This window comes from Equus przewalskii, chromosome 3 (assembly GCF_037783145.1).
Source record: "Equus przewalskii isolate Varuska chromosome 3, EquPr2, whole genome shotgun sequence".
In the NCBI taxonomy this organism is placed as follows: Eukaryota; Metazoa; Chordata; class Mammalia; order Perissodactyla; family Equidae; genus Equus; species Equus przewalskii.
Window position 1 is genome coordinate 26,055,113 of NC_091833.1, and position 26,450 is coordinate 26,081,562.

General features: G+C 45.2%; 1 protein-coding gene across 1 annotated transcript in view; it reads left to right on the top strand.

Annotated features, from left to right (window-relative positions):
- The window catches only part of VAT1L (vesicle amine transport 1 like), a 142,330-nt gene that overhangs the window by 48,279 nt on the left and 67,601 nt on the right, over positions 1-26,450 (top strand). The window contains exons 4-7 of the mRNA XM_008536767.2: positions 11,063-11,205; positions 20,007-20,110; positions 22,264-22,319; positions 25,995-26,189. Coding sequence (XP_008534989.2) covers positions 11,063-11,205; positions 20,007-20,110; positions 22,264-22,319; positions 25,995-26,189 — 498 coding nt within the window. The remainder of the gene's footprint in view (positions 1-11,062; positions 11,206-20,006; positions 20,111-22,263; positions 22,320-25,994; positions 26,190-26,450) is intronic.

Below are 26,450 nucleotides of genomic sequence, written 5' to 3' on the forward strand. Positions count from 1 at the left end.
AAAAGAATTGAAATCAGGATCTTAAGGAGATAAATGTACTCCAGTGTTCATTGCAGCATTAGTCACAATAGCAAAGACATGGAAACAACCTATTGTCCGTTGACAGATGATTGGGTGACGGAAATGTGGTATAGATATACAATCGAATGTCATTCAGCCCTAAAAGAGAAGGAAATCCTTTTCTTTTCTACAACATGGATGAACCTGAAAGACATTGTGCTTAGTGAAGTAAGCCAGACACAGAAGAACGAATCCTGTGTGATACCACTTATATCAAGAATCTAAAGTAGTCAAACTCATAGAAGCAGAGAATAGAATGGTGGTTACCAGCGGCTGGGGGGAGGGAGTCTTGGGGAGGAGTTGGTTGAAGGGTGCATAGTTTCAGCTATGCAAGATGAATGAGTCCTGGAGATCTATTGTACGGCATAGCACCTGTTGTTAACAATACTGTGATACTTACACATTTGTGGAGAGGCTGGATCTTATGTTAAATGTTATCCCAAAAAGATCGAGGAAAGGAGGGAATTGTAGAGGTGATGATTAAGTTTATAGCATTGTTTATGGTGACCTTTTCATGGATGTATACTTATCTCCAAACTGGTCCAGATATAGACATTAAATATGTATAGCCTCTTTCTGTATCAATCACATCTCAATTAAAAAAAAAAAATGTCCACATTCTCTTCTCCCCATATGCTGAGCTCCCTCTATAGGACCCTCACAGATGCTGTGTTCCAGCCCTTCCTGTTCGTATGAGCAACTCAAGGTGTGAAGGGCTGAAATGGCAGGGGGCAATCAGGACTCAGTTCTTGTGTATCCAAGGCTCCCTTCGGAGCCAGCCTGCTCCGCGTCTTGTTCTGAAGGAGGGGGTCTCCTGCCGTCTATTTCCCTAAGGCCCACCTCTGGGTCTCTTCCACCTTCTGTCTTGGGGTAACCTCTCCTTATTGCTCAACCCAAAATCTGCCCTGTTGTTTGACCCTCAAACATACCATGATGTGAAAACAGCCTGACCTCCCTCTCGGCCAGAGCAGAAAGCTGAGCTGTCACCTGTGGGTCATCCCAGTAGGCCCCAGTGCTCACAGGACCAGCTCCTAGGAGAAACTGGGAAAGCGAAAGTCCCCTCCCTCCCACCCTCAGTCCTGAAGCTGCCTGCTGTGCTCGGTGATGACCAGTCCTTAGGAAACCCAGCTCTGCTCAGACCGAGTCTGTCAGGCACCCGGAGGGAGCTGGGTCCATGCTGGGCAGGGGGAGTCATTCTTGCCAAATCCCGTCGTGAACATCTCTGTGTGCCCACAAATGACCAGAGTCTTGGAAGCAGGCCTCTGCTGGCGGGTGTGTGGGGGCAAAAGCCGGGGTAGGTCCACCCCAGCCCAGCTCAGGAGCATCTGCAAACCATCTTAGGAGGAAGCGGTGCCACGATCTACCTGTCATAAGGCTCTGGGGCCCATGAGAAATGTATTTCTAGGCCCAAACCTGTTTTTCCTAACATTCGTTCAATGTTCCTTCCTCATCGTTACCCTCCTCTTACCTTTCTCCCCACTCCATGTGTGTGGTTGAAAAGGAAAAAAAGAAAATATTTACTCTTGGTAAAAATATTATAAGCACATAAATTTCCCCCATCATTGATGTCCAGTTGGAACCGTGCTGCCAAGGCATGTGGGGCAGCCCTTGTCCATATCCACCCAAGGGATAAAGCAGAGAAGCTGGCCGAGCAGCAGCCGGATGTCCCTTCTCTAGAAAGGGCACACATCCCCAGTCTCAGCCCTCAGTCATCCTCGGACATGGTGGGTCCTCTTTGACCACCTTGTTCTCTGCGCAGCAAACTTCTGTCTCTTCTGCTATTTCCTCCATTCAAGGCACAGTAGCTGAGGTCTAGGCAGTGGGCCCAATGCTGTGGATGTAGAGGGGAAATGGTGTGGCTCTCCCCTTAAGGAGCTGACAGTCTAGTGGGAGATACGAAAGAAAGAGATTTTTAAAAAGGAAGAGAGAAAGAGGGACAGAGGGAGAGGAGGAAGAGAAGGAGGAAGAGGAGAGAGTAGAGGAGATGGGAGGGGAGGGGAAGAGCCAGAAGAAGAATTGCAGCTCAGAGTGAAAGATAGTTGAGCATTCAGGTGTGCGAGTCTGGGGGCAAAGCAGGAGGTATGAACTCTTCCGGAGATCTCAGGGAAGGCTTCCCAGAAGAGGTGGCTTTGAAGGGGGATGGGGAAGAAATCAAATGCTGGCTTCTTCCCCATCCCCATTTGATCCGAGTCATCCCTGATGGATCACATCACGTATGTTCCCTCCTGTAACCCACACTTGGCCTCGTGGAGTAGACATTGTCATCCCTGATTTAAAGAAGAGGAATCTGAGGCTCAACCAGGGTTAAGTGGCGGCTCCAGGACTGAAGCAGGTGTGGGTTCCAGGAGCTTTACCTTCTCTGCAACCTCTGATGTGTCTCATTTCTATGTAATTGTTCTGGTGGTCAATGACAGAGGACAAAGAAGCTGGCTTAGCAACAGGAGGCTCGGGTTTGAATCCCATCACTTCTGGTGGCTGATACTTAGCCTTTCTGAGCCTCGGTTTCCAATTACTAGCAGGAGAACCTTGAGTAGGGTCACTTGATCTTTCTGACCCTCCATTTCTGAGGTTGTTTTCATGTGGGAATGTGAGGTTGGGAGGGTTAAATGAAATGTGTATAAAGTGCTTGACAAAGAGAAACGAGCCAGTGAGAGATGGTGCCCCTTCCTTCTCTCCTTTTAGCCTCCAGACCCACTAGTGTCCTGCAGCACAGGGCAGCAGTTAAGATTGTGGACACTGAAGCCAGGCAACGTGGGTTCAAATCTTGTCTCCACTGTTTACTTGCTGTGTGACTTTGGGCAGTTATATAACTGCTCTGTGCCTCAGCTCTTTCATCTGGAAAATCAGGATGAAACAGTCTGCACCTCATGGAGGTTCTAATGCCGATCAGATGAGGTGGTGTTTATAGAGCACGTGGAACCCTGCCTGGCACACAGGAAGCTCTGTGCAGATGAGGTTGAATGAATAAACCCACACTGCTCTTGTCCGCTTTGTCCTGCTGCTTGTCAACCCAGTGCCTCTGCAATGAGCTCAGCGCGGTCTGAGCAGAGGAAAAGGTTTAAATGTTCACCTTTGCAGTCCCCTGATGGGCAGAGCTGGGAGCGGCTGGGAACCGCTGGGCGTTGAGCAGCATAGCTGAGGCCCGGGGAACAGCGAGGCTGGACTTCTGCAGGCATCCAGGGCTTCAGACCTGGCTGATGGGGATCGGCGGTTATTTTCTCTTTGTGCGTCTCTGACTCACAGAAGACGGTATTAGTCATGCTCTGATCTACAGGATCCCACATACTAAACCCACGAGCTGTGATGTCAACCTCAAGTAGGAAAAGAGGAAGTGGATTGTTATGATGCCATAATGGACCAAATTAGATGAAGGAAAACTTTATAGAGTGCTGGATCTCAGCACTAGCTGCACATTAGATTTACGCAGGGAACTTAGAAAATATACACTACTAATCAGGTCTCAGCCTGGTTTTAAATAAAATATCTGGTATTAAGATACTCTGAGCATCATGGGGGCCTTAGCATCTAAATCACGTGGAGTGGATTGGTGCCATTTAGGATGATCTATATCAGTGGTTCTCACCACATCAGAAACTCCTGGAAGGTTGTTCAAACTCAGATGGCCAGGCGCCACCCCCAGAGTTTCTGATTCCTTGGATCTGGGGTGGGGCCTGAGCATCTGCATTTCTAACAAGTCCCCAGATGACGTTGATGCTGCTGCTTCTGGCACTGCACATTGAGAAGCACCGATCTATAAAATAAATAAAAGAGAAGAAAATAAAAGATATTATCTCACAAGTCTTCCAGAATATGTCTATTGCTCTTTTGGATTAAAGAAAAAAGTTTTCCACATTTAAATCTTGAGCAACTGAAAAGTGCCTATCCTTCTTTTCACTTTTTTCTCTCCTTTTCTCTCTGTTCCCTCAGCCCTGTGCCCCTGAAGCTTCTTGCTGTTAAAATTTTCAGCACATGTATGTTATAGGGAGTGTCATGTGTAGTTCAGCAGTTTTGCAATGACAAACAAGATAAAAAAAAGAAAAGCTGACTGATTCTTAGAGCATACTAGGTGAGAACATAGAATATTCTCTGCTGCCTTTGACGGCGGGTCACATGGCTCAGCCCACACAGTGGGATTTGAATTTCCTTTCTTACAACAATTGAGTCAACTGAATTGTTGAGCAGGCAAATGACAGCAGCATTGATCCGAAAAAAATCTTTCTAAACCGATGTCTGAATCTCAGCGTGGGAGTCTGTATTGTCATAAGAAAAGCATAAGGACAGCTCCAGTATCGGATGTACAGTCAGGCGTCGCATAACGGTGGGGATACGTCCTGAGAAATGTGTCGTTAGGCGATTTCGTCATCGTGCCACCATCATAGAGTGCACTTACACAAACCTAAATGGTACAGTCTCCTACACACCTAGGCTCTCTGGTTCTAATCTATGGGACCATCATTGTATATGCGGTCTGTTGTTGACCGAAATGTCATTATGCGGCTCATGACTGTACTAGATTTCGTGATAACACTTTCCTAGTCCAAGTGCCTCTATGTGTTGATGAAGATGAAAAAGTAAACTGACAGTTCTTTGGAAGAAAAAACTCTTACCTCACCGTTTCCTCCAGGTGTCTTCTCGGTACATTCACAAGCTCATTCTGCTCATTCTTTTCCGTTCTTCGACCACATGAATGGTCTGTGGTTCCCACGAGCTGTTTAAAAGTAAAGACAGTTTTTGGAAGAGATAAGCAATGCCATTTTAAAAGTGATCTCAGAAATGGTCAAGTTAGCAATAGGAAGTTCCATTTTTTACTGAACTTAGGATAATGCATAAAGTTTCATTCTCTTTGACAGTCTTCTTCAAATTGATTTCCTTCGGGCCAGCTAGAGAACCAGTCAGTGTGACCCAGAAATCATAGAACTTAGAGACCACCAAACTCGTCAAGTCCAAGTTCCCATTTAATCTAGTCTCTCCCCCTACATGACTTTGGTACATGACCCTCATTTTCTGCACATTTGCAAAAAGGTAGTGCACCAATGTGGTCTTATCCCAGTGGTTCAGTGGTTAGAATTGGTGTATAATTGTATGTTTGATGGTGTATTTATTTTAGCAATAACTGTTGCTTCTATTAGAATATAAGCTCCAAGAGGACAGGGACCACATATAACTTGTTCACCTTTGTATTTCCAGCACCTCTCATGGTGTCTAGTCTATTAGAGGCATTCATTAAATAGCCCTATGATGATGGAAAGAATGATTCAGTGAAGTAACAGAGAAGCTGAGATTCAAAGGATGACTAGGAATCAGCCAGGAGACAAGACAGGGAAGAGGATTCTAGGAAACTATATGTGCAAAGGTCCTGTGGTGAAGGGAGGTAGCATTTAGGAAAGACTGAGCGTTTTTCCGTATGGTCAAAGATAGAGTTCTGGTATATGATGAGAAACAAGGCTGGGAAGGTAGATAGTATGTTATTATAGAGGCCTTCTTAAGCTCTTTGTCTCTTACCTATTTAAGTCTGACACTGAATCCTGAATCTCAGTGCACTGACAGGATCATCTATCCTACATTCTCATTTAGAGGGTGACCAGAATTTCAACCAAACTCAGTCCTAATTCTAGGGAAGTTGTAGCTAAAAACTGCCATTTGTTGAGTCCTTACTATGTACCAGGCAGTGTACTAAACCTTTTATATACGTGCATTTACTCCTCTAACCATTTGTCTGCTGTGCCTAGCTTTTCTGGAATAGGAATCTTGCTCTGAACTGCCAGTCTGTTGATAAGAGTCAGATTTCAGGGATGCAGAACAGCCCCCTTGTAACTGCTGTCCCTGGGTTTCCCACTGTCTGTGCTCTGCTTGAGGGGACCCCAACAACCCAGGAATTAGGGCTGAACCTGAGACAAAGCTATCCAAAGAGTGAATCAACGAAGCCTTCCAGATCAATGCCAAGGACCCGAGGTTTTCTCCAAGATCTCAGTTTCATGTCAGCAACTCGATGCTTAGCTGGATGAAAGAAAACACTAATAGCAGAGTGGTCTTGCAGCTGAGTTTGACTCCAGCTTTATCACTTACAAGACTTATGACCTTAGATGAGTTCCTTTCCCTCTGTGAAGCCCCATTTTCAGGTATAAAAGGGAAACAAAACACTTACTCTAAAAGTGGTTTAACGATGTAATGAAACCCTTCAGCACAGTACCTGGCACATGGTGAGACCAAAGGAGCCGAAGCTGCTGTTCCTGCTGCATTGTGAGTTGCAGGGAAGAGAGGCAGGGGCTTGCTGCAGAATTCTTACCTTCTAAAGAGGGAAGGAAATCCGTTAGGACAAGGACGTGCAAATCTCCATTTATGGCTGTTGCTGGGAGAATGGATTGTCTGGTTCATTTCATGTTCTGGGTCTGCAGGTAAATTGCAAAGTCCTTTTTATTGAAAATTCTTTCCATCTTCCACAAGTGTTATCAAGTCCATGCTATTTGCTAGGCACCTGGGAGAAAGGAGGATAAATTAGATGTGGATCCTGCACTCTACCTTGGGAGTCGGAGAAAGGAGAGGACAGATTTTCTGTAAATGTGAGGGAAAGCATTTTTCTGCTTAAATACGGAATGCTGAGCAGTATTTACTTTAGAAAATCATTGAGGATCTTGCAAGGGCCTCTCATTGCCTAAGTGAATTAATAGAGAGCTAGAAGGCAGGTGGGCGGTGCTACGAATACATGTGCACTGAATTGGGGTTTTCCACCCATTATTATTTATATAATTATATAAATTATGACATAATATGCATAACATTTGTATATAATACTAATTACGTTAATTATATATGTATGCATATATAATCATATTATATTATTATACTAATTATATAAATGGAATATTATAAACTAGATGTTAATTATATATGCATATGAGTATATACTAATTATACATTTACGCAAATAATACCAATTATATATTATTCTAATTATATGTAATTATATAATGTTTATGTATTACACATATATAATATTCCTATATTATATAATAACATAAAAATAGGAATAATATAAATCTCATTTTACTGCCACTGTATCTTTCTCTTTAAAATGGAAACGGTAAAGTTCTGCATGGATCAGAGACGAGATATGTCAATTAAATCTATGCTGTATTCCCACTGTGCAATACTAAAGGACATAGAAATCTGCAAAGTGATGAGGGGGTGTCCCCATTACCTCGAACTCCTCTGTTTCTCGTGCATCCGTTCAACAAGTTTTACCAAACACTTGTTATGTGCCAGGCTCTGCCTCGGGCACTGGAGCATGGAGCCAAGGGAAGCACTGTCCCTGACCTCGTGAAGCTCGCAGATGGGTCAGTTAGCAGCCACGGAAGGCTGTGGTGGCTGCTGTCCTGGAAGAAGGAGCCACAGGGCTACGGTGGCACAAAAAGAGGCAAGAGGCTCTGCTTGGGATGCTGGGAAGGATTTATAGAGAGGAGATGCCTAAGGGGGAGTGGCTATGATCTGAAGAAGAAGTGGAAGGATAGGCAAGATGGGGAAAAGCATGAGAGAAAACTAACCCCGATGCTAAAATACCATGATACAGTCAGGAGAGTAGGATGGTGGCTATGCTCCTACTGCTCTAGAAAAATAATAATAGCATCATAGTAGCAGTGATAGCAAATATTTATTGGCATTCACTGTTCTAAGCCCTTGGATGCTTTATGTCATATAATCCCACAACAGTCTTGGAGTGTATTTAGTATTACGATCCTCAGATTAAGACCAGTGACTAGAGGAACCGATATGTTGCTCAAGATTGCTCACTCAGCTGGTGAGTAGAGCAGATCGAGGTCTGCCACATATTACCGTAGTGGCTTGGACCAGGCACCTAACCTCTGTAAACCTCAGCAAAATAGGGTTAAAGACTTATTCTGAGAATGCCATGGGATTAGGGCTGTGCAGCGCCAGGCTCATGGCAAGTGTCAGCCAGTGGTGGCTCAAGTTCCATGTGTTGTTCGGGAGTGGATATTGGAAAAGTAGGGGGAAATCGTGTTAATGAGGTAGACAGGGTCAGATCCCAGAGGGCCATTCTGAAAGCCATGATAGGCATTAGGAAGCTTTGAAAAAATAGTGAAATGCTCAGTGTTGCGTTGGAGAAAAATCATTGTGCCCAGTGTGAAGTACACTTGGAAACAGCCAGAGCAGTTAGAAGGGTGTTGTCATAATCCAGGGAGGGAAATATGACACCCAGACCAAGAAGTGACAGTCACGAGAGGTGTTGAGTGGAAACAACACACTTGCTGGCTAATTGGATGTGGCAGTGAGGGAGGAAGAGGAGCCCAGGATGACCCCTGATTCCTGGCTTTAGGGGCAAGTGAACGGTGTAATTCCATCCACTGAGGCAAGAAGTGCAGTAAGAGGAATGTTATGGGTTGAATTGGGCACCCCCCAAATTCATATGTTGAAATCCTAACCCCCAGTACCCCAGAATGTGCCTTTATTTGGAGGAAGGGTCTTCACAGTGGTAATCAAGTTAAAATGAGGTCATTAGGGTGGGCCCTAATCCAATAGGACCAGGGTCCTTATACAAAGGGGAAATTTAGACACAGACACACATTGAGGTGAAACCATGTGAAGGTCCAGGGAGAAGATAGTCATCTGCAAGCCAAAGAGAGAGACCTGGATCAGATCGTTCCCTCATAGCCCTCAGAAGGAACTAACCCTGCCAACAGCTTGTTTCAGACTCCTAAACCTCCAGAATTGTGAAACAATAAATTTCTGTTGTCTAAGCCACGCAGTTAGTGGTACTTCGTCACGGCAGCCCTAGCAAATTAATACAAGGAGTAACTCATTTGGAGATAGCCATGAGTTATGTTTTGAATCAGTTGAATTTGATGTTATTTTTGGATAGCCAGGTGGAGATGGATGCCAAAATGGTAATTCAATGCGCAAGTCTAGGAGTCAGTAGGGGGCTTGGGACTAGATATAGAGATTTAGGTGTGTCAATCATTTCTGACACACCAGCATCTATAGCAGTGTGACTAGTACATAGTAGGAATTTCAAAAATAGGTGAGTGGATAAATGTCACGTTTGCAGAGGGCGGGAGGGACCCCACGGTTATTGGAACTAGTTCTAATCTCCCATCCCAGCACTAGCAAGGTTAGTTCAAGCCCTGTCAAATTTTAGAGCATTGTCGCGTTGCCTGCTGATATTTACACTCACTGGGAAGGATAGTCCCTTCTTTGTTCTGTAAAATCAGGGGATAAAAAAGTTAACCAAATATCAAAGCTATTCCTAGAACAGAGCACTGTAGCCTGCGTGGAGTCTTAGGTTCACGCCCATGTTCTGAAATGTTGACCTCCAAGTGAGCATGTCAGTAACGTGTCTATTTTAGGCAGCAACTTAAAAGTCTGCTTAGCTTAAAATGTCAAAATAAGTCGACAGCATGGCATAATAGAAGAGGCAATAAGTGGAAGTCAGGAGACCTTGCTTTGAATCTCAGATCTGCCTCTGAAGAACTGGGTCACCTTGACCTTTCTGAGTGCCCTTTTCCTCTTCCATGAAACAGTGACGGGGAGGGGTAATTGGATGATCTTCCAGCTCTGACGTTCTGTGATTCTCTCAATGTTGCCTTTAATTGTGAATGTTGGGAAGAAATAGCATTTCCACAAATTGGCCTGCCAACGCGATTTAGTCCACAAACATGAAGACATGTAAATAAAGTGATAGGCAGAAATTAATATCACAGATGACTTTGGTAGAATAATTTCCCATCTTAAGAATTTCTGCCTCCTTAAGATAGCAGGTGGAACACTGGAAATAAACAGTATTTCGTTTTAGAATGCATCTTAAACACCAGCAAATTAAGTTTTACTGGAAGGTTTCTGAATGTACACAATCACAGACAGTATTGTGTCCAATGACTTAAATTTCCAACCATATTGAAAAAGGATATGGAAAAATCACCCATTCCTAACTGAATTTGTGATTTCTCTTGGATCATTTAATATTTAAACCTCATGCATTGGCCTTTTCTTTATATACCTGGACATCTCAGCCCTGGATATAAAAAGCCACTAAGGGGTACAGATGATTAAGATTAATTGAGGACCTATTAAGTGTCATGTCTTGTGCTAAGTGTTTGACCTGGGTTACATGTTGCCTCATTTAACACCCCACGTAGTAGATGCTCTCAGCCACGTCATACCTTCTCCACACTCAACTCAAACTGCTGAAGGTTGCTTACTTAGGCCTTCTGTCTAGCTTTTGGGAGCATGCTTGGCTCACGAGGACAAGCCAGATGTGCATAACAGTTAGTACCGCAGAAGCAACCCTCAACCAATATCAGGTGGAAATTCGGCGGATCAATACTCCAGCTCCCCCACCACTTGGTTGACATAACTCTGATGTGTATTCTATGCTTGCTCATGTCCTCGGAGGGACTGAGTTCCAGTTACCCACAGTGGATATGGACTTGAAAACACACCTTTTATTGGCTGCCTTCTATTTCTATCTTGATACTCAGATATTGCCTGCAATTATATTCCAGATTAAGTACTTACACTCAGATTCTTGCCTTAGGGTCTACTTCTGGGAGATCCAAACTAAGACATCCCCCGAGATCCCTGTGGAATAGCTATCATGATTGCTAATTTATAGATGAGGAACCTGAGGCTCAGTGTGGTTAAATAGTGGTCACTAAGTCTCAGTGCCGGGGTGTTGCTGGCTCACACTGACCTTGCTCTACACCAGTGGTTCCTCAACTCGGGGAGATTTTGTCCCCCAGGGGACATTCTGAAGTGTCTGGAGACAGTTTTGGTTGTCACAACTGGGAAGGTGCTACTGACACCTGCTAGGTGGAGGCCAGGGATGCTGCTAAATATCTTACAATGCACAGTTCAGGCCCCTACAACAAAGACCAATCCCGCCTAAGAAAGGTCAATACTGGCAAGGTTGAAGTCCGGCTCTGCACTCAGCAAGGCTGGTTGTTGGACGGTGGCTCTCCTGTGTGACTTGTCTATTGTATTTCACTTCCAGGGCCAAGCTGTGGCTCAGCTGTGTTCCACTATCCCCAATGTGACTGTCTTTGGGACAGCTTCTACTTTCAAGCATGAAGCAATCAAAGACTCCGTGACCCACCTCTTTGACAGAAATGCAGACTATGTGCAAGAAGTGAAAAGGTAAGCTGTTTGCTCGAAAGAGCACCAGACTGGTCCTTGCTCTTCTCTCTCTTTGAGAGCGGAAGCATTCATTTAGAGGAGGGCTAATAACAGCAATAACAGTAATAATAATAAACGTATATTGGGGGCTTAGTGTTACTAGTTCTGCACTGAATACTTCACATGTATTAGCTTATTCATTCCTCTCAACAACCCTATTATTGTCCCCTTTTTGCAGAGGATAAAACCAAGGAACAGAGCAGTTAAGTAACTTGCAAAGCTAATTTATGACTTACAAAGCTAAGTTATGCTCACTGCTATAAAACTGCCTCAACACAGAGAAGTGTATTTCTCGTTCATTGATATAATAGCCCAAGGAAACGTGGACTCCACCTGGGTGTGACTGAGAGCCACCAAAGGACCAAAGTGGTGCCATGATCAGCTTTGGGTTCTGACCAGTCACTGGTGGCGCGGAGAGAGTGAATGGGAGGGGGAGGCTGGAGGCAGGGCCATCAGTCTGCTGACTGCTGCCGTCACCCAGGGGGACATTGGTTTATAACCTGGTCCATCTTCCGCCTGTGATCCTGAAGCTATTGATCATGGCCGTGTGCATGTCAACACAGGGAATGGGATGGAAACCCAGCTGCCACCACACTTTCGGATGATTTGTGTCTCGTTCGTACTGCTGTCTCAGAGCTAGAAGCTGATTCGCACACACACTGCATCACGGCTCCTGAGGGGATTCAGAGATGTCCCAGAGCTATCGTTTCCATATTTTCATTTTCTAGCACTAAATCATAAGATACAAAGAAAATAAGTTGTCCAGCCAGCATCGTAATAAAGAAACAATTTTCTCCAAATCACAGATTACGATGGAAAATTAAAGGACTACAGGGTGGAGATCTGGTTGTTTGAGGTGAGGGATTTAGCAGATTAGGTGGAGCCTGGGAAATTTCTTAGAAGAGTCTTTGGATGATATGAATTTTCAGATTTGTTTTTAAATTTTGAATGTAGAGATGTGCATATAATTTAAAGTTGTCCCAATATTTCCAGTGGGATTTGAAAAGAGAGCTTTACAGCTAGACAGTAGAAGTTCACCGCCTGTCTCTTAGAGGGCTGGAGGCTGCAGGCGTCTTGTAAAGACTTCCAGGATCACTTTCTTAACTCACAGGCAGTTCTTCCTTCTTTTAACTCGGCATCTCTCCAGCTGTGGTCTGGAAAATGAACTCCCATTGTCCCTTCAGCCATGTTTTCTTTCCTCCTCTTAAGTGATATTTTCACAAGCATCTTTCCCTTTTTCCATGCACCCCCCTTCTTAATAAATATTGAGTGTCGGTGATGGGCCAGGTACTGTGCTAGGGTGAGAGATCCCACAAAAACCCCCTTGTGAGTCACTCTCTTCATGGAGCTTTGAGTCTATTTGGGGAAGAGGAGGCAAAAAAATATTTTAAAGATTGATTTACACTTTTGATACATGCTCTGGTGGAGAAATGCTAAGTGCTAGTGAATATATGCAGACGGGGAAATCAGACACGTCGTCCATCCAAGACTGAGATTTGGGCTGAGAAGTGAAGGACGAGAATTTGGCCAAAGGAAGAGCATTTTTGACCAGGAGGAATGGCATACGGAGCCTACAGGTCAGGAAAGGCTTGGCAAATTCAAGAGTCTGAAAGGAGACCAGTGCAGCTGGAGGTAGTAGGTGTGGGAAGTAGTGGGAGAAGCGAGTCAGGAGGTGGCAGCTCTTCTGAGCAAGTGACAGTCCAAACCAGGGAGCTCCTGCCTTCCCCATTTCCCGTGTGGCTGCTCCATCCCTCATCCCTTCACTATCTTGACCTGCTGCCTTTAGCCCCCGTGTCAGTGATTTCTACTGATGTCAGAGGAGCAAGGTAACAGCATCTAAGACCCACGTCACCAGCACCTTCTTTTAAAAGTGACTTCCAACAGTTCTTTATGTTTTTAGGTAAAGACCGTGAGATTAGACTAAAAATGACTGGGAAACTGCAAATAAGTTTATGCTGTCTGTCCCACTAATCCTACCCTAGGAAATAATCCAAAAGAAGATAAAAGCCCCAGGTACACATTGCCTGTTTCCGAGCCAAGCACGGCTTCTGCTGCATTGTAGGTGCTCAGCATATGTCAAGCGGGTGAATTATGGCATTGTCTGTAATAGCGAAAATTTAGAACCAGCCTCCATTATCTACAGAAGGGAAACAGCTCAGTAGATTATGCTACACCCACACGCTTGAGTATTATGTAGCCCCTAAAAAAAATGATAATTATGAAGACTCTGTCACAAAATGAAAAAAATACCCATGGTAGCATATTGAGTGAAAAAAGCAGAATGCCAAATTCCAGCTACACTGTGATCACAGCTTTGTATAAATTCTTGGCACATAAGGACATAAAGTGAAAGGAAAGGGGAAAAAATCCAACTGCTAACATGCAATAGGAGCGGAATGCAGAGTGATTTCTCTTTATTTTTTGATCACAGATATTGTTTATTACACGATTTTGGGTGTGATAAACTAGAAAAAAATAGTAGCGTAAAATTTCTTGAGATGAAAACTCTTTTTATAAGCCAGTCAATCGGTAAGCTTCTTTTGAATACCTTCTCAGCCTTGAGCCAGGCGTTGCAAATGGAATTGGGAAAAATTTTTATAACACAGACCTAACCTTTATGTCACTTACCCTTCTCTGTCTGGGAGGAGAGAGATGGCTATGCTTGAAAGCAAGTAGAAGAGTTAGAAGCCCTGAATTGTGTGCCTCTGACTGTAAGGACTTTAAAAATAAAGAGGAGAGAAAGATCAGAGAGCGTGCCAAGGTGGACGGCCCCTAAGCAGGTGCTCGAAGGACGAGAACATTTCAGCAGGTAGAGGGAGGCGGGGAGCGAGGGCCAGGCACAGGGCAAGGCAGATAACAGCGCCTGGCTTTGTCGATTTCCTCTCACACTGCTGAGCATTTCCATTAGACATTTTATGGGTACCGCAGACAACCCTGCAAGATGAAATGCCTCATTTTACAGATAAAGAAACTGAGACTTAGTGGAAATTAATGAAAATCTAACACTTAGAGAGAACAGAGAGAAAGTGATCAAGAAAGCATTCCTAGAGATGGTATTGCTAAGTACCCGTGGGAGCCATAAACCTTTGCTAAGAAGCCTACTGGATGCCAGGCACTGTGCTGGGCACCCTGTGAATAGCTTATTGTGCACTGGGTACTGTGCTCAGCCCTCTTTGAGAAGCCTAATATGTGTCAGAAACTGTGCTCAGCCCCTGTGCATTGGACACTGTGCTCAACTCTCATGTAAGAAGCCTACTGTGCGCCAGACATGTGCCAGGCATTATGACATAGCCTCGTCCCTCCATCTTGAGTTTGGAGGTGAAGCTTAAAGCTGTGGCCAGATGCCTTCTCAGAGAAAAGGGAATTCAGAAAGAGAAGAACTTATTGGAGACCAAGGGTCCAACTGGAAATGAAAGTTACAATAAAGGGGAATTAATTTCTTGGCCAAGTCAAAGGATTTCTTTGCCAGTGATGGCTTTATCAGACCTACCACCACTCAGGAGAAATTCCTCTTGATCCATGTGGATGGGAAGCAAAGAGGCAGCGTTCACAATAAAGGGGTGAGGGGTTAGAGATCAAGGAAGGACAGCCACGAAAGCCTTAGATCAGCAATTCCAAAATATCTTCTTGCTGAATTTGGTCCAGAGAATCTTGGAGCTAGGGCTATTTGTGTTTGGTTTTTACATCTGCAGAGATTTATGACAGCAGGAGAAAGCAGACATAGGAACTGTTGCATTTGGCCCTCTGCCCTTACCCTCTCTGCTTTTATGTAATTATGATTACACATGTGCAGGCAAGACAGACATCCCCAGAAACTGGGCAGGCTAAGAAATGAAGATAGGTCCCATGTCTCTGATGAGCTATCTAGCTCTGCTTGTGATTTTCATGATTATTCCATTAAAAGGAGCTGCTAAGGTGCTTTTCAGTGTGAGCATGACCAAGAGAGGACCTGTCCCAAGGCAGTTGTGGGCCTGGAGCATTTCCGGTAAACCCACTGAGCCCATTCACTCTGATCCACTGATTGGACTTGTAATGATTGAATGGGTGATGGGTTCTGTTCAGTTTTGAAACTCTTATCTGAAGGGAGATTTCTGGCCTCAAAAGGAGCAATGTCTGCTTAAAGGTTTGACAGAAATGACCAAAGCATCCTCGCCCTCAGGCCCAGGGAATAACATCTGCCTCTACCCAACTTCTCTTCCTCAGAATTCATCTCCTCCACCTCCCGCAGTGACAGCAAAGGGGAGCAGATTTATGGTTCATTTGAGCCCTGCGCGTGTGCAAACCCTGTCTTACCTGATTTAGCTATAGAGATGCCGAAATAGGTGTGGGGAGGAGCCGGTGGCCTGAGTATGCAGGAGACCTGCAGCGTCTCCTTCTGGCGTGAAGCCCAGTGGAGCAGCCCCCAGCTTTGCTCAGTCTCTGCTGGGACCTGCATGGCCTAGAAGTGACAATGATGGTTGCCCCTGGGGCTGGCCACAGCTTACCCTTTAAGACCCTCCTCTGCCTCTGGGGCCCTCTTCTGGTTTCTAGATGTGATGGATCAAACCAGGGTCCTCTCATTCCCTGCAGTAGACCCGGGGGTAAGTCACCTCACCCCATCGAGCCTCAATTTACTCATCCATCGAATGGGGATAATGATGCCCCGAAATCACAGAGTTGGCATGAGGCGTCAATGAGGTGAGACTTAGGAAGTGCTCAGCACTGTGTCTGGCACATAGTAGGTGCTCTTGAATGTGGGACATCTTCTCCTAGGAGGGTTAGGGACATCAAGCCTCCGCTCTAATGGTTTCTGGGCTGATGGCTCTACCCACCATGAAGGTTGCTTGGGTTGGCGGTTGGGGTGTTGAGGTTATGCGCAGTCTTCCTTTTCATGCTCTTTTCCCAAGCCAAAAGAACTCTCTTTAGTTGGGCCACTTTGAAACATGGCAATAAAGCCAGCAGGGACCCAGAGCTTGCCATTCGCTGGGCCCTGTGCTTCACGTGCGTCAGCTGGTCCAAGCTTCACAAAGGAGCCTGGGGCAGGTGTTATTACCACCATCCCCTCCCACACTTGGGGAAACTGAGTCACAGAAAGGCTAAGTAACTCACTTGAGGTCGTACAGCAAGTAAGTGGCAGAACTCAATGCTTAACCCTGAGATGAAATTCATATTCCTAAGCCCAGCGCTATGCTGCCCCTACATCACCCCTACCCCTGCCCACTGCCCCCAAGTTAGCTGTCAGTTGCGGCAGCCAGTCTTGGGTCCTTCTGGAAGGAGACAGTGGCTAGGGCCTCTCCCCACCCTGCTGGGTGTCCCAAAGCCTCTTTGGGCCTACTCTGTGCTGACTGCCCGAGGTCAAGCTGTGGCACTTTTCTCTGTGAAATGCCTCCCCTTTGTCACCTGGCCAATTCCTGCTCATCCATCAGCACTTGTCAGAGGATCATCTTCCCTGAGCCCCTGAATCACTGTGGGGACTCTGTGTTTGGGTTGTCCATTTATCATCTGGCTCCCCAGCAGCCCACGGGTTCCCGGGTGGCAGGGATGAACTTGAGCCTTCCTCTGTGTGTCTCCAGCTCAGCACACACAGTGTCCAGCTTGAAACAAGTACGCCATGTATGGTTCCCCAGCGGCTGGGAATTTAGGGCACATGTGTAGGACCCTGACCTTGGGCCTCTCCTATAATCCAGGATGAAAAAAGCAGCTTGACAATAGAAACCTCTTGGCCTATCTATTTGAAATAACTTGGCCTAACTCTGGATATATGTATATTTATTTTAAAAGACAAAATTCAAGCCTGAATTCTTCAAAGACTAAATTAAATTGGCTGTTTCCCAGAATGAAAGCAGGGCTTCCCTAATTCTACCATTAGAACATTTATTGAGTCTTACATTGAGAGTGGTGGAAAGGCCACCAGCTTTGGAGTTAAACCAGACCGAGCTTTGAATTCCAGGTGTACTAGTTACATAAGCTTCAGTGAGACGCCGCATCTGACAGCATCCATTTCTGCATCAAAACAGTGCAGTTAAAGTGCCTGCCTCATAGGCTTGTTGTGAAGATTGATTGTGAAATGCCACGGATATAGTAGAACACAGAAAATGTGAGTTTCCTTTGAAGGAAGCACACATCTAGAGATGTGGAATGCCAGGCTTAAAATGTTTTCTTCATTCTCTTTCATGCATTCCCTTACCCGTTCATTTGATCATTCATTCATACAATCAATCAGTGTTTGCTGAGAACCACTGCTATGTCCAGCAGGATAAGAAGGGCTGAGGACAGAGCAATAAGCAGCACAAATGTGGTCCCTGTCTCCTGGGGCTTCTATTTTGGTGGGAGACACTCAGTAAATAGGCAAACAAGTAGAATAATTACAGCCCATGCTAAATACTGTAAAGTACCTCTCGTAGAGACACTAAAGCATAAAGGGGGCTAAAATAGAGAAAATTTGGGGTGAGGCTGCCATTCCAGGTGGGTGATTAGTTACAGCTTCTCTGGGGAGGTCACAGGTGGGTGAGACCTGGAGGATGAGAAGGAGCCATTTCCAGGGAGAGCTAGGGAAGGGCTGTTCAGGGAGTGATCACAGCACATGCAAAGGCCCTGAGGTAGGAAAGTTCTAGGAACAGCCAAAAGGTCAGGATGCCTTGAGCACTTAGTGGAAAGTGAGGATAGAGAAGTGGGCAAGAGCCTAGAGGTCTCCACTTGCTATGGGTCTGCCCTGCATTTCTGCGGAATCAGAGTCCAGAGAATAGAGCAACAGGCTCAGGTGGGGCAGCTAATACAAGGAGGTGTGATTGGCAAGTTGTAGGAGAGAATGTGGACCTGCAAGTAGCATATAGTTGGGAGGAACATCTGACAAGAAGGGAGGATATAGGGCTTTGCACATGCTGTTCCCTCTACCTGGAACGCTGTTCCCTCTGCCTGGAACACTGTTCCCACCACTCTTTACCTAGCTAACTCCTTCACCCTCCACTCATCACCCCAAGGATGCCTTCTCTGCTAGCCCTGATTGGGCAAACCCTCGATTTAAATGGTCTCATGTACCTTTGTGGCACTAGACCCCATTCAATTTCAATTTAATTTTAATTTGTGTAATTATTGGTTAATGTCTGCCCAATGGACGCTCCAAAAGGGGAGAAATCAAATCTCTTTGGGCCCACCACTATATCCTCTAGTGCCTAAGACAGTGCCAGTGCTAGATATTTAATGACCAAATTAATTACTAATTTAAAAAATGCTGGCTTGGCTCCGGAGTAACCAGCTTAGACCCATGGTTCTCGCAGTGTGGAGCTGGAATCAGTAGCAGCAACATCTGGGAATTCATTAGAAATGCACATCCTTGGGGCCCACCCCCCAAGACTAACTGAATCAGAAGCCAGGAAGAGGCAGGAGGGAGGGCAAGTTGCAGTCTGCATTTTAATGAGCTCTCCAGGACATTCTGATACACTCTTAGGTTTGAGATCCACTGGCCAAGTCCCCTGGTTCCAAGGGGGACTTGTGAGGACACATTGGTGCAAAGATTCTATTGGGAAGATGCTGAGCTGATCATTTCAGATAAGGCTTTGTAATGGGCTGGATTTTGGACTGGACTTGAGGGGTTTTGAAGGGCGTATTCACATCAAGCCTCAGCTGTCAGGGGCATGGGGCAGTCGACTTAGTGTCTGAACCTAGAAGATGCATGTGCAGTTTCCTGGTTAGTGACATTAGGGGCACAGCTGTGGACGTGCACTGCAGAGCCTGAGCTTTGCAGAGGGAGGAGATGGGGGTAGAAAAACTGAGTGACATGCTAAAACAAGGTAATCCTGCAAATTTGCAAATCTGAGGGAATGCCAGTCTTATCTGAGCAGAGCAGGCCTAGCCACAGTTGGGAGCCCTGTGGGCATGGATGTCTTCCCTACGCTCTCCACAGCCTTCCTGTGGATATTGTATCTTTTAACAGTGGAAGCCCAGTAGCTGTTTGTTAAATTCGTGAAGGAGTGAATCAATGAATCTATAAATAAATGAGTGGAAGAAGGGGTCTTCTTTGAAATAGATTACTGTCTAATAGCATCCAAATGTGGGCTCTCTCTACTCTGGAATCTTCCATTGCTGTAGGAAAATCCTCTCTATTTAACCCTCTTCCTCTAAGACCACGTTTTAGATTGAACCTGGAGATTGGACGAATAGAAGTTTGTGAATTAAATTAACGTGCCTTTACAGCTTCACTGAGGCGGGAGGAAGAGAGGGAGAAAAGCCATCCTTGCTAGACCAGAGGCCCCGTGGAAGACAGGGATCATGTTGGTTTCATTCACCGCTCTATCTCCAGCACCTCGGACAGAGCCTGGCACATACCCCAAGCTCCACAAACATGACTTGTTGACTGTCCATCTTATGGAGTGACTGTTACATGGCTGGCTGTGGGCCAAGCATTTCATTTGTCACTTCACTTCATTCTTAGCTCAAAGAAACGTGCTAGCTCCACTTTACAAAGGAGAAAGCTAAGGCGTGGAGAAGTTGAGTTAGGTGGCTAGATACAAACTCAGACTGACTATGATGTCCATGCTCGTTCTCCTGACCATGACTGGTTCTCAATGTCAGCCTCCAGCCGGATTCTTAGCTGCCTGCAGCTTTGTGAAGTCCTTACAGTTGGACCCAGGAGGATAAATCCACCTGCCAGTGGTGGATTGCTCCTCCCAGAGCTTTCACTGTCCTAATTCTGGGAGTAAACAATATGAGGCAGGAAGGGAAAGAGATTGACAGTGTGGCCCCTGACAGATTACAGTATTTTACTTTGTCTTCTCACCATTTAGAATCTCTGCTGAAGGAGTGGACATTGTTTTGGATTGCCTCTGTGGGGACAATACTGGAAAAGGTCTCAGCCTTCTGAAACCACTGGGAACCTACATTTTATATGGTGAGTGCTAAACAGAAGCGGGGCACATGGTCAGTGACAGGGAGCACTGCATGTGTGCTTGCAGACAAAGGCTCTGAAGAATGGGATATGTTGATATGTTGGGGTAATGAGATTGAAGGGGTTAACTTTTTAATGTCCTCTATAATACTGCTATTGGCATTAGTTGTTTTCAATTATAAAAGTAACATATGTGCCTACTGCCCTATTACTCCTACGAATACTTCCCATTCTAAAAGGGATAAAGAAAGCCAAGCCAATGTGGTCCCTCAGATAGGACTTGACCCACAGAAGGTAGCACAGGTGGGAAATATTAATGGCTTCAAAGGAAGTTCAAAAAATGAAGGAATGAAGGAGCCACAGGAGGATGGGGAGGAGTGGCTAGGATGTGGGGGTTTTATGAGAGGTTCTTCACTCTTGGAGATGAAGCTGCAAAGTACAGACTCCCCTTTTCTTCTAAACTACTCCTGTATGTCCCACTCTAGACAGAAGCCCTGAGCTACTCATGGATGGAGCACATGTCTGCTTCTGCATCCACTTATATGCCCTAGGGTTTGGGAAATTAATGAAAGACATCTGCGAGCAGGTTTTCTCCAGCGGAATGAGACCCCAGAGCCTCCGCTCCCTCTTGTTCTTCTCTTCTGTCCTAGGCATGCAAACTGATTCAAACATTAGTCTCCACAAAGTCAAAAACTCATATCTGAAGCCAGATGTCACATTCCAAAGTCCAATGTTTGAGATTTTTGGCACCTCCGTTCCCTGTAGGTACAATAGACAATTGAGCCTTAGCCCTGTATAACTCAGGAGGAAAAGAACTCACTTCCCTGCTGTTAACTGAGAAGCTTATAAAAGAGATATTCGAGAAGTATAAATATTCAAACATCAAATGTTGTCATCATTATGATAGAGAATAAGCTTTCAGTTGCTGGAGTATTCCAGGATTTTCAATAGTGACCACATATTTGAAAGTTTTTGGAGGTGGGTGCATAATTTTTAAATTATTGCTATTGATAAGAGAATCTCTGAGCATCAGTGCACAATGCAGGGATAGCGGATATGACTAACGTGTGCGTCAAATGCAGATGGACAATTTGTTCACCCTTATCTACCAGTTCTATTTTTGCCCCAGTTCCGTGATGTCATTTTGGCAGAATATAATTTGATCATCTCACAAGTATCTAACTGATTACATTGATCACTTGATTACTAAGTAATCGAAGTCTAGTACCGTGATGTCTGGCTATAGTCACTCCATAAAAGTAGAAGCAGTGATAAACTAACTGGCTACTAGTTTCCCCAGGGCAAATAATTAAGTTTTAAGGATATACTGTTTTTCATTAAATGGCAGTTCTCTGGGAAGGACTTATTCCTAAATCTTTGGGGACAAGGCAGAAAAGTCATTGGAAAGGCACCAATATGTGAAGAGTTCTCTCATCCCCATCCCCAGAACCCCACAAAGGAGTCTTTTCTCTCTGTAAAAGCATCTTAGGGAATCTTTCCCAACTCCGCCTCCCATCTTCCCTCTGAATAGTGCTTTTTCTGATTAGCAAAGCTCAGTTCCTCACACCATTTATCTTAAGTGGTTTTCACCTTTCTGCCCAGACCTCTTTGGAGCTGGCTTCTAAACCTGTTTTCACCCTTATCTGCTCCCTGTACCCATTTTTTTTCCATCTGTCTAAATTCTAGCTCAGCCCCATCTCTCCCCACCACTTAAATACCCAGCCCAGCTCAGAGCCCTAAGCCCCTCCCTTGCCAAGGAATCAGATTCAAACCATAAAGTAGCTCACATAGGAGTTCATTTCTTAGTCTCAGAGAACGGAACCAACAAGACATTTCAGCCACTTATCATTTTATTCATCTTTTGGCTTAAATCCCATTTTTGCCACATGCCCAATTTTCCAAAGTAATGAAAAAGTCACCTTCAGAAATGATACCTTCAGAAATGATACTTCCTCTTTGACAAGTGATACTTAGTTAAAATTACGTCAACTTGACACCACCCACCACCTCCGTTTCCCTCATTTTTCCAAGGCTGAATTGAATTTATTTTCAAGCTCTTGACAGTTCTGGACCAAACAAGTGCCATTCTTCCATATGTATCAAGAGATGCTGGTTTTCATTAGCAATAGCTTGATTTGGGAATCTTCCCTTTGCAGGTTCATCCAACATGGTGACTGGAGAGACCAAGAGCTTCTTTAGCTTTGCAAAATCAGTAAGTATCCGGGCACGTCTAATATACTTATGGCGGTGCGGTGATTTGCATGTTGTGGGCTCTTCCATGGAAGGACATTGACCTAATAACCTAGATCTTGTTTATCCTTCATCTGCATCATTCATTTTCAGTAAAGCCTCCGTTCCCACCCTGCTGACTACATATGGGCAGATCTGGGACTTGAGTTGCTTTTGTCTAAATGAAACAGAGAGGTGGGAGTGTCAGAGAAACTCAAGAAAGCTTTGTTTCGATTTCAACAGAGATTGCTTAAGTGTTGGTGATTTTAATCATTGATCAAAAATAAACTTAGTGTTAATGCATTTTATTTGCTCCCTGGAGAGACCAGCCTTTCACTTTAGCCACTTTCTGGCCAGGTCTCTTGGTATTTGCCATCTCTCTATATCCCCATTCTACTGAGTGGGAGATACAAAAGGGATCCGACAATTTTAGCCAGCTCCTGGGGTGATTTTTGGACACAGGTGAGTCTGTGAACCACCAGCTTAGATAATCACACTCTGAATACACCCATAACTTTGTCTGCAGTGGAGAAGCCACATCCCTGGGCAGCCACCTCACTGCGAATCTACGCAGATCTGCATTCCCACCTGGAGTTACCCTTGCCAGAATTAGACTAATTTGGGCTTGAACTTCAATTTTGCCCCCTCCGCCTACACACACACAACAGGGGGTTGCTGCTTCTCGTAAGAGCTTGCTCTTGTCTTCTCTCCCAGCCTCCTAAGTGGCTAGTACAGCATCGATTGGTTCACTCACTTTGCAGGCATCTTCCAGCGCTTACGGTTGTGGCACTGTGCCAGGCACCAAGGTATCACGGTGAACAAGAGATGCATTTTAGGCCCTTGTGACTCTTCTATTCTAATGAGGGAAACAAACTGAAATAAGTAAAACATATTAATGATTGTAAATGGGCATGAAATCTCTGAAAGGGGTAAAAACAGGGTGTCGAATACTAACCAGCAGGATGGGTGGAGGCATTCTGAATAGAGTGGTCGGAGAAAGCTGTGGAAAGGGGCTTGGTATTCATGCTAAGTGTGGCACTGAGGGGTGTTCATATGCCCCCTGAGTGCTAACACTGGCTGCCAAAGGCTTCACCCCCACACATTCCCCGATTCTGAAATGATTCGTACTCCCTGCCCTGTGAGATTAGAATTAAAGGGCCTCTCTTTGCATTTGAACTCAAAAGTTCAGGTCAAGGATCGTCACCACCACAGAATCCACAAGGGAGCAAGAGTGAAGTCTAACAGAGGACGCTGTCTGGAGCGACTGCCCTGAAGATAGACTTTGTGCCCCTCACAGCTGTTTTGTTGCTGAGGCTGTAATTAACGGGATGCTGACAGCCTGCTGGGATAACCAGATTGGTCCCAAATTACACACAATTGTAAGAAGTGTTTTCCCTCTCTCCCCTACATGCACAATCACTACACACAGTGTTAATGAAATAATTGCAGCGTGCCCAAGTTTGATCAAGGCACTCATTAAAACACAGCCAGGATGGAGCCTGAGATTTTTCTGCCTGAAACAGGGTTGCCAACTACCAGAATGCTTTATGGTTGGAGGTGAAGGGTGAAGACTGTTCCCTTTATTTGGACTTCCCTTTTATTGGACTCAGAGGCCAAGTCCAACATTAGTTGATCAGTTAGAAGCAAATTGAAGCTAAGACATGCAAAGAATGGAACAATGACTTTGTTCGGTAAGGTTCTAGAGAAGAATTGTCTTCTATACATTCAAGAAAGGGTTAGAAATGAAAAGCATATTTAGAATAATACAGGAGTTTCTCACTCAGCTATCTTAATTATGTTCCACCTTAAAACTCCTGTAGACCCTGTGCTCACATAACACATGTGACCACGACAGTGATGACAATAACAGGTGACGTTATCATTTAGAAAGCAGTCCGACTCCAAAACGGAGCTCTTATTCACTAAAGCAAAACCATCCCTTCCAACGTAAGACGATAATAAAAACAGTTTATATTTATAGAGCACCTACTACATGTCAGACACTGAGCTAAGCACTTCGTGTGTATTAATACATTTACTCCTCACGATGACCCCATGAGGTACAGTAGGGAAACTGCACACACAGAGGTTAAGTGACTTGCCTAAAGTTGCACAGCTGGTAAGTGGCAGAACTGGAATTTGAAACCAGGCATTCGGTTTTAGAACTCACTTAACCACAACTGTGCGGCAATTGTAGGGTCAATTCATTTCACGAGTATTTATGGAGGCATTGCAGATACTCTGTGCATCACGTTATTAATCATTTCTCTGCCTTTGCTTTTGTGGCAAGCAGCCCGTGGCCACATACATGGCTTTCCCAGAGGCGGCCCCCAGGCCCTTATGATGAAGAGTTTTGTGTATGACTCTCATCCCTGTTTTCGACCTGTCTTCCTCACACTTATTTTCCTAACAATTATAATTCTCCCACTTCAAAAAAAAAATCAAGATCTTTTACTTTTGTGGGCCTCCTCAAAGCTGGAAAGAGGCAGGATGTAAACAGACACACAATGACATGAATGCCACCAATGTTCCTGAGTGCCCATCACATTCCTTTTTGCTCTCTATATAAAACTGATTTTAACCATTGGGCCTCTTAGAACCCTGTAGAAACTGGAACCTTGAGTTTATGAATTCTCACCGGCACCAAAGGGAACAGAATTAATCAGAAAAAAGCAGTTTGATAACTATGGCCATAGTTTGTTGATGGAGTATTCACTTATTTTCACATCTGAAGTGGGGAGATGAGAGACTGGAGAAGAGACAGCCGTATCTGCCAGTTGTGTTTATCCCACCTACTGCTTTAGTGCTAGGGACGTTCTGGGTGGGATTGTTCTTTGTTGTGAGGGGCTGTGCTGTGCTCATAGGACGTTTAGCAGCATCCCTGGCATCTACCCACTGGACGCCACTATATTACCCATCCTCCAGTCATCGCAACAAAAAACATCCCCAAACATTACAAACGTCCCCTGGGGGGTCAAACTGCCCCCAGTTAAGAGCCACTGGCTTAGTCCCAACACTGTGCTTCATGGCTCCGTCATGCTGCTCCTTCTTCCTATGTTGTGCTTCCTTACTCATCTTCCTCTGGTGGATTCCTACCCACCTCTCCAGGTTTAGATTTGCCGTCATTCCCCCTTAGGAAGGCTGCTCCTGCAGCCAGTCATCACCCCCACCAGGTCCCCAGCACACTTTGTAAACTCTGCTGCCCCACTCCCTTCACCAGCTCCATCACCACCATTCCCTAAGCCAAGTGCTTTACACTAAATTCTCTCAGGAAGCCGCAGGGGCAATATCCTGCCACTGTATGTAGCTGAGGAAAATGAAGCGCAGACAACAGGGAGCAAGTTGTAGAGCCAGGATTCAACTCGAGAGCTGGGGATCCTAACCACATGCCTTAATTAATGTCCCCATTACATGTGGCCAGTAGTTGTTTTTCTAAAGGGCTCTCTCGCTCCCACCTGGATCCTGAGCTCTTCTGGTAAGCATCACTGTGCACTCGCAGCAGAGCCTAGCCAAATAGAAGCTTTAAAAAAACAGGCCAGCAAGAGCCATCTCTTGGTCAGCTGGCATCCACCTGCTGGCAGCCCCGTTCTCTCCCTGCATTGCTGCGAGTGCAGCCTGGCATTGAATCCTTGTAACCCAGCACCCTCTCTCTTTCCAGTGGTGGCAGGTGGAGAAAGTGAACCCCATCAAGCTGTTTGAAGAGAACAAAGTCATCGCAGGGTTTTCCCTATTAAATCTGCTCTTCAAACAGGGCCGCGCAGGCCTCATCCGAGGAGTGGTGGACAAGCTCATTGGACTCTACACCCAGAAGAAGATCAAGCCCGTGGTGGACTCCCTCTGGGCCCTGGAGGAGGTAAGAATGCTGTTTCTCCCTAGCAAAGAATCTCTTCTTTCTTGGTCCAGGTAGGTTTGGGCAGCCAGATACAATCTTTTACCAAATGATTTTTCTCCAGATTTGTTTGTTTAAAGGAGGGCCCTAAAGTCATTGTCCCATAGTCTAGTGCTTTGGATGTAAGACATACTTTAGGTTCCCTAGTGGTTCTCAAACCACGTGTGTCACCAACCGTTTGTGCCATGAACCCTTCCCCAGTAGGCCACCAAGTTATAGTGGATG